Below are 12295 nucleotides of genomic sequence, written 5' to 3' on the forward strand. Positions count from 1 at the left end.
ACAGGGTTCGGGGTCCTGGGTCCTCTCCTGTTTGGTATCTACTTCTCTGAAGTCCAGGCCAACATGAAGGGACTCTGGCTGACAAAGTTCGCAGACGATTGTACGTTGGGAGCTATTATTAACTCCCCAAGTGATGTTGATATCCTACAGAAAGGCCTCACTGAGACCAACGACTGGTGTCAGAACCACAGCCTTAAGCTCAATGCCAAAGAATGTGTCATCATCCCCCTTGGGAAAAACTTGGTTCCCTTGAATTACCACATTAATGGTAGTCCACTGAACACAGAAGGCATTATAAGAGATCTGAGAACACAGGTCGACAGCAACCTCTCTTTTGACAACCACGTTGCCACTATCGTCAGAAAGTCCTTCTATGTGGCACATCTCATTACTAAGGGTTTTGCATCCAGGAAGAAAGAGGTCATTGTCTCCCTCAACTCTTCCCTCATTAGGCCAATCATCAAGAAAAATGCCCCATTTGGCATGTACCTCACTAGACACCAGCAACAACTGGAGAGGCTGCAAAATTACCTCACAAAGAGGATCATAGGCCTTAAAACACTTGTCCTATATGGACAGACTCAAGAAACTCCAACTATTCTTTGTCTCATATTGCCTACTTAGAGGCGATCTCTGCTTGACTTACAAAGCCATGTCTAACCCAGCAATGTTAGAAATGCTACATCTAAATAAATCTCAATCCCACCACACCACACGCTCCAGAGACCTCAAACTCATTACCACAATCAACAAAACAAGCTGGAGGACAGGTTCGTAAACCAGAGACTGCCCATGCTATGGGACAGACTTCCCATACATGTCAAGCAGAGAACCTCACTGGCCCTCCAAGAGAAATCTTGAGTGGATGGGAAATAGAAAATTCACCCCGGCGAATCACTCCAGTGGCTCTCCTTGACAGAGGCACTAGGAACTAAGGTCGGGTGGCACAATGCCAGGGTAATCCTATGGGCTAGGCTTGTAAAGACTCCAGGGCCATTACCCTAATATATACCTATGAACCTATATCATTACGGTCATTTAGGAGAGATGTTTGTTAATACAGATATGCAAAAACAAGGAAAATGAAACTATTGGCATGATAATAAAAGGCTACAATTTGTGTAATAGTTTAGCTATAACTTAAATATGTAAAATATAGTTTTTATAAACTAATTCTGTGAAACAGCATGCGATCTTGATAAATGGTATGAGATTTTTTGATCAAGTTTGTGTTGACAAATGCAGCATAAAATTAATGTGTACAACAATTTGTATTAAGAGATTTCCTGACATTTCCAATAAATGTTATATCTGAGCATCATTTGGATTTATAGAATTGCCATACTATGCAAGACACAACCCTGAAAACGTCTGCAAAGATTTTTTGTTTCTAGACCCAAAGTGAAGGAGATGATACTTCTACTGTAACAAACACTCGGACTTTCATGTCCTCTCATTTTATATTATTGACCTCACAAAAGCCTTTGACCTAATTGATGATAACTGAAACAGGCATTAGTGACAATGCAAAATCTTGGTTTGTAGATTTCCTCACCAATATATCCTTCAAGGTGAAGGTATGTGCCACCATCTATGAAATAGCTGCTCTTATGAAAGGAGTCCCCCCATGGTCTTATTGTAGCCACTCTGCTATTTTTACATATTTAATCAAAAAACACACGAAGGTGGAAATGAATACTCCAAAAACACAAAAAAACACCACGACCACTGGATGCATTAGAGACTTCTAAAAACTTATAAAAACAATAAGGAAACTCCAAAATAGCATCAAATAATTTTATTACGCTTTCATCAACCAGACTTCTTCAGTATAAAATCACTAGGGTATATACCCCTCTTTTTATAAAAACCTAATTAATAAAACAATTAACCAATTAAGACAAAGTACAAATAACACTAATTTTATTAGAATCAATAAAAATAAATAGAAATCCCTTTAATATTACACTTTCAATCTTTTGTCTTTCAAAACACATTTAATATTAATATTTTCATTTAAACCTGGTGGTTCGTAGGCACAATTTTATTTGTCATTTTGCTTCTACCATTTCCAATTTATTTTTGTAACTCCCCTCTCTCAAATCATGTGGCACACACTCAATAACAGAAAACAAAAGGGAGGGGTATATATACCCTAGTGATTTTATTCTGAGGTCTGGTTGACGAACGCATAATAAAATTGTTTGACGCTATTTTGGAGTTTCCTTATTTTTTTTTTAGAAGTCTCTAAGGCATCCAGTGGTCGTGGTGTTTTTTCATATTGTTTACATATTTATCAACAAACTCCAATTTGATCACCCTCGGGTACCTCTAATTTTTTATGCAGATGGCATGGCCATCTACAGATCAAATAAACCCCATTCTATTATCCAAGATGACCTTCAAACCCTCAACCAATGGTTAATAGGCCAGTAATTATACTCAATCCCTCCAAAAAAGCAATGCTATTTGGAATCAATCAACCCCCCCCCACCAAAAAAAAAATAGCAAAATCACCCAACTAATCTTAAAGATGTTAACAATACCACCATAAAAGTTACCACATCCTTAAAATATCTTGGCATTTGGCTAGACCAATCATTTAACTTTCAACTTTACATTCAGAGCACACACAAAAATAACAACACACTACAGTTATGGACAAACAAGCTATTGTCTCTGCTGTTTAAGCCAGACAAAGCTGCGAAAGGCAAAGGAATATACAACTTGAATATGGACTACCCATAACAGCTGCAGCCTCAGAGAAAAATGTCACCACCTTGCAATCCATCTCCAAAAAAATCTGCTGGTTCATTACTAACTCCTCCATTAATGAATACCACTGTCTAACTCTTGCCAAAGTTAAATGGCTCCCAGTACATTTGAGAGCCAACCTCCTACTATTAGCACTAATTTACAAACTCCTTTCTCCTGAGGCATCTTTTTCTCTCAGTCATAAACTTAGTTCACCAAATCCCGTGTGTGTATAATCTCAGGTGGTATCTCTGAATCTCAATCCACCCTACTACCTCTAAAAACTAAACTTCATTGCACTGACCATGCGTCCTCCATCCAGGCACCTAAACTATGGGACTCCATTCCTCTATCAGTCAGAGACATCCAAAAGTACTTGGACTTCAGACAACAGCTCAAGGAAAATCTCTTCATCCAAAGTGCAGCTACACTCACTTAGGTCCCGTTAAATGAAACCTGCCACCTTCTTACACCCTTTTATACTTATTTCATCCTTCCTTATCTTGTCCTGTAATTCCCTTTACATACTGCCTCTCATTCATCCTAGTTCTCTCTTCTCTTTGCATCTCTCTCACACTTTGTCTTTCTAGTCCTCTTCCCTCTGCATGCCTCTCTCACTTTCCCCTGCCCTCTTTCCAAGGTATCCTTTCCTACAGCTATTCTCACTTGCTTTTTCTAATGTCTTCTTATTTTTCTATATAATGACATGCTGCTATCCCCGTAGCATAAGTCATCTGAGTCATTATTACACATCTTATACGAAAAGCTCTATTAAGCAGAATTCCATTTTTCCATCAATGTTTTTACATTGTAAACTGCTTCTTGAACTTAATGTTGTAGCATCTTCTTACATCGGTTAATATGTATGTCTTTTAACAAGTATGTTTTGTTAATTTTGTATGTGACTTGGAATGAAGCCAATTTTCAGCAGAGGCCTGAGGAGAAACATTCCAGATGTATGTCTTTGTAATGTGAGAGGAAACCAGAGCACCTGGAGGAAACCCACACGAATGCAGGAAGGGCATGCAAACTCTACACAGAAGGCACCCCAGATGAGAATCGAACCAGAGAACCTCTTGCTGTTAGGCAACAACGCTACTGCTGCACCACTGCACTGTCCAATATAAATGCATATCAAAATAATTGCAGTTTAAATCATGTATTGTTGATGTATGTTGCTACTGTCTATTCTGAAGTGTAGCATTAATACATTCATCAAGTATTTTTTCTCCAATATCCTACACGGTTATGAATTTCATAACGTATTATCATGACTAAATGAATAAAGCTGAGGCTTGTCAGGTTATATGAGCAGAAACATGGACTTAATAAATGTACTGCACAGGGCACACGCAAATATAAATCTTTTATTTCTCAGCAGTCCTTTTACTGTAAAAAAAAAAAAAAAAAAAAAAAAAAAACACGTGACTATAAAACATCATTTGCAAATATTGAAAAAAAAAATGTTTTGCTACCAGTAGCAGAAAATATGCTTTGCCAGCTCTTATAAATAAGCTGTTAAGTTAGAGCTTGAGAAAACCACAAGTCTGCAGTCTTACAGCTCATTGTATGGCCCATCTGAATGTGAAGTAACAGCAGGTGCTGACATTATGGGGTATCTGTGTGCAGCAGGTCTAAAGCAAGAGAGACCTGCTTGGAGCTGGGACACTCATAAGCCTGCCTAACACTTTCAGCTGGAACTACAGGAAGTTGGCATGAAGCTATCCTGAAATCAGCTGCAGACTGGTTGATAAAGTATGGGCTCTTGGACCTGGCCAATCACCATCTTGGCTGCCTGGGCTAACGCGCTGTCAGTTCAATGCTTCTCTAACATGGTATCAAAAACATAAGCTGTTATATATGATGTCATGACTGCAGAGCCGATTGTCAATGTTTGGCCTAATGTGCTGTGATGTAAACTACATGCTGTTCATTAGGGATAACCCATGAGTAGCTATCAATTCATGACTTCAAGTCAAGCAATTTATTGCTCCTAATCACTACTCCAGGTTTCTCTGTCCTTTCTCTTGTGAGCACTGAAGTCTATTAGTAGAGCTACAAAGTCATTAGGTGGTACTCTATTATGCACCACTTGCATTGTCTCCAAGAAGGATGAATTTTTAGAGTAATGGATGGAAAAATTTGTGCAAATAGCCAGAGACTTCTTTTCTGTAGTTTAGATGTACTGCAATAGCCGTCTTATACATTATTATGGACCCAAACAACATAACATTGATCTGGAGATTTAGAGTTTCCACACGTGTCCTGGGTCTTTTCCAATAGAGAACTTCAAATTAGAAGATATAACATCACCTTAAATGAGAAATCTGATTCTAGAGCTAATAGTGATCAGACAGACCGTATAAACCTCATCCAGTTAAATGAGTTTTAATCTTTCTCAAAAACTTTGACTCCATCACCAGAAGGTCAGATTCCATACCTGAAAAGCCATATTCCTTTGCCAAAGTCTATGCAATCCTAATGTGTTCTGCTTCTGTTTATCATCTCAGTGTGACTGCACTTAGCTTCTCCCTTTGCCTTCTTAGTAGTGAAGTCACAAAATGGTTCTACAAAGTTTTTCTAGGTAGAAGCCAAACAGGCTACAAGACTCATCTCAGCACCATGCCAAGACATGGCCCCAGACCACTCTTTTTCTAATATTGTTCTGTCAAAGGTTCACAGATCATTTAAAGGTGCTCTTAAGGGGTCAAATTTCTCCTTCAGTTACTTTTTACAATACAGCACATTAATTTTGCCAATAAAAGTTAGCATTGCTTTTAGATTAATGAGCTAAAATGTACATGAAGAAATCTAGATAACATGGTCATCAGTTTCAGGTACAGTACATTATCCTGGCACTCCTTATGACACTAACCATATTTAAGCTCACTCACACACATACTTAATATGTCACTGCATAGCTTTGGAGTGATACCAGAGTTTGTATTCCCAGACAGTCCGTATAAAAGAAATGAAGAGAAAGGGAAATAAACTAATCTATCATTTGTAGAAATGCCAGATGGACATTCTCATCCTATTCCATACATTAACAAGTCATTGAGGTATGCATTTAATACAAATGTAATGTGGTTTAAGAACAGATTAACAGCAGGCTGTTACCATGTCTTTGCTTTTTCCAGAAAATGCTTCATCTATATATAATCTTCCAACAGCATTTCTCATGTTACTATTCACATAGTTTCCACAGTAACGCCAAATAGCAGGATCTGATGATGTTCCATAAAGTGCCTGTTTTAGTGAAACAATGAGGAGAAATTTCAGTTTCTTAAAGTAGTTAAACTAAAACCATCAGACAATGACATGCAGAAATTTAATGAGTATTATTAATGTTCAGTGCAGATAATAGTAGATGTATTTCAAAAAATTAACACCCTGCGTAAAAGCGTTGTACTAGGAAAACATCTGACAAATATTTATTTCTACTTCATATCCACCAATGAAATGCAATGATTTAGTGTGGTTATTCATTATGCCAGTTCTGATATGAACAATAATGGGGAAAAGGCACATTCCCCAGCCTGGCACAAGTTGCCCATCTGCTTAGTCAACCAAATTAAATTAAGAGATGGCAACTAAAACTGCATTTGATCTTATTTGATTCCCCTCATGTGTAGGTTTTAATCTATGCATTTTCTTAACTAATTTTGACTTTTAAAAATATTGATAAACAAAGCACTGAAAATAAAGGTCAAAATGAAAAGAAAAATACAGACATTAGACCTAAACTAATTGAAGAAAAACAAACATTTTCCTTTTCTGAAAGCAAACAAAAAAAAAAAAAGGAATCCTATACCCTAACACAATCTTCAGATATACTTAGTAAGAACAGTGATATTGATAGGAAAAGCCCTTTTCATAATGTAAAGTGTGGGATCGGTGTAGGCAAGAGGAGTGATAAGCTGAGGTTGGCATGCATGAGTTGTCTCACCTTACTAATGGGTTCTAGCCCTAACCTGACCACAAAATGTACACATACACTATCTTAAAAAGAAAAAAAAAAGCACTTTCTACACGACACTTAGACACACCAACATAACCATGTACATGCAAACACTATCCCCTTACACAGCCATTACCCTAATCAAACACACTTCTACTCTTAAAGCTCAAAATTTAACTTGCATCTGAAAGCTACAACATTAATAATAATTAAAAATATTTATCCAAACAAACCTCATGAAGCCTATGGAATATCAATGTTCTCACCATTCAATATTGTAGCCTTTTGATAAAACATACACATCATGTTTAAAAGTCGACAGTTTGACATGCATTTACATAGATATACAATTACAAGGGGGGAGGCACTTTATATAAACAAAACTCCAAAACAAGCTGCCAGTTCATTGCAGGGTGCCGTCACTTCTGTTTCAGAATAGCTGTAAAGTGTGGACTGCTGTGTTGTTCTTTGCCCACTGTTGTGTGATCTTGGAGTTGGTGTGAGTATATATATATATATAAATATATATATATATATATATATATATATATATATTTATATATCATTTATTCAGTTATGACCACACTGTAATACATGGAGTGTATTCCATGACTTGGATTATGCTGCACATTCAGGGAAAAAGACAACTTATTTTTCTCCATCAGAAAGTTGATAAAGTGTTTAGCACAGCTTAATTAAGCAGCTCCTCATATATGTATGTACATGTGTGTGTGTTTATGTATGTGATTGGAAGCTTCATCAAGAGTGACTGATGGTTTTGGATTTTATTGACAAAATTTTCAAAAATCCTGAATCTTTTTGCATTAGGTGCAGGAGTGTGTAAGGTGCAATTACAGGTATGAGGTAGATTAAATACTAGAAAAAGGGATATATTTATATTGTTATGCATTATTGCATGTGGTGTGTGCCTGAATGTTTTGTGTAATACTCACCATTACATCCTGTGCACACTGCCACAACTTTGTCTTTAAAGTCATTGTACTATATTCATATGTATGCAATCAGAGATTTGAAACTGTGAAATATTTATAATATATTATATTATAATATTTTTTCTCTGTTTTAGAATAAAAGCCATGTACAAGCTTTTTTTGATCCTCTTCAGACATTTTCCCTGCCTGTCTCTCCAGTCCCCCACATCCATGGTGGGTGTACCAGTTAATCTCCTTATCTCCCTGGACTTGCTCTGGAATTGCTGGGGGGTCAGCTGTGGATTCTAAGGGTGTCCATGGGTTTGGCTATCTCTGCATCCATTTTTTTTCTTTCTTGTATGCCCTACCCACTCCCCCCTCCAAAGCAGAAACATGGTTGTACCCAAGATAGGTGCTGTATGCCCTACCCACTCCCCCCTCCAAAGTAGCAATGTGGTTGTACCCAAGATAGGTGCTGAAGAGTGCATGTATGGGAATCTGTGAGAAGTACATAGAGTAGGAAGTCTTTAGAAGGTGTAGGATTTGGATGGGTAGAAGAGTAGATAGTTTAAGAGAGACTAAAAGCATCAGCAGAGTCCTCAAGTTTGGAGTAAAAGAGCCTAAGCATGTCCAAGCTGAGGTTTCCTTGCAGAATGTTGCCTTTATAAATCAAGGAACAATACAACAGGCTATTAAACTTGTGAATGAGAGCAGATAAACTGATCCTGAGTAAATGTTAACATTTTCCACCAACAATAGCTTTACTGATAATCCAGTTTAGGACTGAGAGGTCTTTGAATATGTAGGAAAATAAGTGAGAGTCTTTAGATCCTACTTGATAAACAGCATGGGTCCCCCTTTTTTGATACTAGGCCATTTTGATGAGCAGTGTATATAGTACAGCAAATGGTAACTTAGCACAGAAAACATCATCATGTCTGGCTGTTGATCTAGGGATATAATTTAGGCAACTATCAAAGGATCTAAGCTCATGTTATGTTGTGTCACACATAAGGAATTAAAGATGGACATCTGGCCAGGGCTAGTAATTCATAAGTAAATTTGAGCTGAATAAATATTAGAGGGCAGTGAAATTCAAGTCATTGTAGACTGAATAGATATACAATGGAGGAGTCAACCATAATGACCAGAAATAAACCTGGATATCTTGTATACCATAGTTCATGACTAGGTTGTAATGGTGATTCTAGGCCTGTAAATAAATGTAATATATACAGAAATGCAATTGCTGGGGAAAATCTAGAATCAAAAAGTAAAAATTAATTCTGAATAGGTATTAAAATTTTACCTAAAACATAATTTGGATATCTATGAAACGGTCACAGGACAAAACCAAGAGCGAACCTGCATTCACTAAATCAACTGTTATTTATTTGAAGCGCTTTTCGTGCACTCGATGAGTACACTTCATCAGAAAAACTAAACACATATACAAGTCAGGTTTATATAGACCAAACAGTCAAGTTTTCAATTAAACTTTCAAATAACCTGCCTTTCTTTTTCTTAAAGCTACAGTTATATAAGTAGCTCAAAGTGACATATAATGAACTCTTTACTCTAAAAAAATATATATATAAGCTACCACTTACTAGTAACTAACCTAAAACTAAAATATTATAGCTACATATGTATGCATATAATATCAAATTATACACTTTATGTATATTAAAAATGGTATAACATACATTATGTAGATAAACTAACAATGCACAATGGTGCTTAATGCAAACATTTGTATCTGTATAACCTATGACTCCATAAAGTCAACAGTTGATAGAACCCTTTAAAACCATGCGCATAAAAAAAGAAAGAAAAAATGATAATGATAATAATAATAATAATAAATAAAAAAAATAATAACAACAAAGTATAAAACAAATTTGTAAACATAAGGGCATCATCAGCGTTTCAAGCTCTTGAGTTTTAATACACTAGCAATTGAGCAGGATTCATTTAGACCAGGGAAATTATAAGCATTAAGCCTTATTTGCCATTCTAATTCCAATTCTTCCAACTGCAAACAAGCTGGACCACCTCTTTTAGTTTGGTTAACTTGGTCAATGACTGCAAATTTAAAGCTATGATTACTACACTTTAGAATATGTTTGGCAAGTGCATTGTCTAATTTCATTCTACTAATAGCGTATTGATGTTCATACATCCTTTCACGGAGTTTACGCTCCATTTTGCCCACATAAAATGCGGGGCACCTTTGGCATTTAGCCACATAAACAACCATTCTAGTATTGCAGTTGAATCTAACTTTAAATTTAATATGCTGGCCATTAACCATCAATGAATATAGATTGTCCACAAATTTACAATAATTACAGTCTTGGCATTTAAACATGCCAGTAATTTTAGGAGGTACCCTTTGTTGACGTTCAAGTAAGTTTTTAAGATTATAACCTCTCTTATATGTAACACTTGGGCCACCCCCCAATTTGACACAGATAGTGTGATTAATACCAAATAATTCCCAATTCTTCTTGATTACCTCAAAACACGACCGACTATGTATGTTGTATGTAGTTATCAAGCTGGGGACCTTCTGTGTCTCAATTTCATGCCCAACTATTGGAAAATTATCCATATTTTCAACCCTATTTTCAACAATGGGTATTTGCTTAATACGCAACAAAGGTTGGTATATACCATTTGATCTTTTAAACTGAACCTCATTTATTAAATCATCTAATAAGGTAACCGGATAACCTCTGTGCAAAAACATTGATTTTAAAACTTGACATTCATGCACAAAGTCACTATCCTCACTCACAATTCGTGCTGCTCGCACAAGTTGTCCTTTAATAACAGAACGCTTTTGATGGTATGGATGGCAGCTTGTAAAGTGCAAAAAGGAATTGGAATAAGTTCTTTTCCTATAAATAGTAGCTGTAATAATACCTAATTCCCTATTCTTTGTGAGCCATACATCCAAAAATGCTATAGATTCTGTATTAAAAGAAGCTGTAAATTGCAAAAATTGCGTGGATTCATTGAATGTTTGTAATATAGAATTACTGTTGACTACATCACCTTTAAGGAGAATGAAGATATCATCAAAAAAACGGATATAATATACTATTTTCTCCTTAAGCCCAGAATTGTTGAAGACGTATTCAGCCTCCCAATATGCCATAACAAGATTGGCTATACTAGCCCCACACGGGGAACCCCATAGCTACTCCGACTTTTTGTAAATAAAAATTATCACCGAACATGAAAAAATTGTTGTTTAGAACAATTTCCATTAGGTTGGTAACTAATGATATCTCCCCAGGTGGAGCCCCTTCCTTCTGCAATAGGATTGCAATAGAATGCATCAACTAAAGGTCTCAAAGGAGGGCTGACCTCGCTTTTATGTATCTTGGGAATACCAAAGATACAAGGATAACTAGGATAAGATGTATATAAATAATTATAGATATGTTGTTCTAGTCTACCTTCAATGAACATATCCTCTATGTAACTCTTAATCTTATTGTATGCTCCATTAACTTCAGATCTAGAGCTTATAGCATAGGCTGGATTGTCCAGTAGCGAATACATCCTCTCTTCATAGTCGATGTTATCGAACACTACAAACCCCCCACCTTTGTCAGGTTTGCAGATACGTATGTTCTGAGATTTTATATAATCCAAACACTGGATTTCAAATACGGTAGTATCAGTATTTCTGGTAGACTTCCTATTTTTTAATATCTGTCTAAAGTCCAATTCACAAAGCTGCTCGAAAGTTTGCAATAGTGGATGTAAAGGAGGATTAAAAGTGCTAGAAATATAGAACTGGTCGCCATCAGAGACATTGGTACTTGCACCCATTATTAATAAAAAATTTAACTTCCTAGTAAACACCTTAAGGTCTATTTACAGTCTTAACCAAGTCAAACTTTTGAGATGGCACATAAGTGTAACCTTTAGACAGAAAATCCACACTATCTAATGGTATACAGGCAGACGAAAAGTTGTAAACCTTAAAATCACCTGTCCCATTAGTAATAATTGTAGGTTGTTTGTCTGTTCCCCCCTCATCAGATAGACGCATAATAATGTCATCAGTCCTAGAGCAAGGCAAAGAAATGTCAGGTAAATGATTATCAACTGGTAAACACAAGTTATTCATGTTCAAGTTTTGTGGCTGTTCAGCCTCCGCTGAAAAGTTTTCGGTTGGTAATTCTTCCGTTGTTTTGGTTTCGCACCCATATAATTGGCGGATTGAAATTTTTCATTATGCTTATTACTCATACTGGTGTTATTATTATTTGCATGAAGATGCTGTAATCTCTCACTTCTCCTTAACTCAGGTTGATTATCATAGTTGGTATTCGTCCGTTGAGGTATTTGTTGACAATTTGTTTCATTAGCTTGACCCCAAAAGTCCCCACATTGTTGTTGGTTACCAAGAACAACATTATTCTCAGTTACTGAAACATCACCTACTAAAGGATCACGCCAAACTTGAGCCACCGATGGCAAAGGATAAGCAATCCCTTCAGAGTAAGCTTTAATGTCACGATCAAGTTTTTTCACTTTATTATTTTGCAGTTTGGCCAGATACTGGTCAATACTAGAAAAAATACGTGCATACTCATATTTATACCCAAGGAATTGTTCGTAGAGTTTA

At 36.3% G+C, this 12295-nt stretch overlaps 1 protein-coding gene across 1 annotated transcript in view; it reads right to left on the bottom strand.

Moving 5' to 3' along the window:
- The window catches only part of MME (membrane metalloendopeptidase), a 1194620-nt gene that overhangs the window by 328499 nt on the left and 853826 nt on the right, over positions 1–12295 (bottom strand). Inside the window, exon 12 of the mRNA XM_044070514.1 lies at positions 5875–6003. Coding sequence (XP_043926449.1) covers positions 5875–6003 — 129 coding nt within the window. The remainder of the gene's footprint in view (positions 1–5874; positions 6004–12295) is intronic.

The sequence above is a fragment of the Protopterus annectens genome, chromosome 4.part1 (assembly GCF_019279795.1).
Source record: "Protopterus annectens isolate FY-2018-M chromosome 4.part1, PAN1.0, whole genome shotgun sequence".
NCBI lineage: Eukaryota > Metazoa > Chordata > Ceratodontiformes > Protopteridae > Protopterus > Protopterus annectens.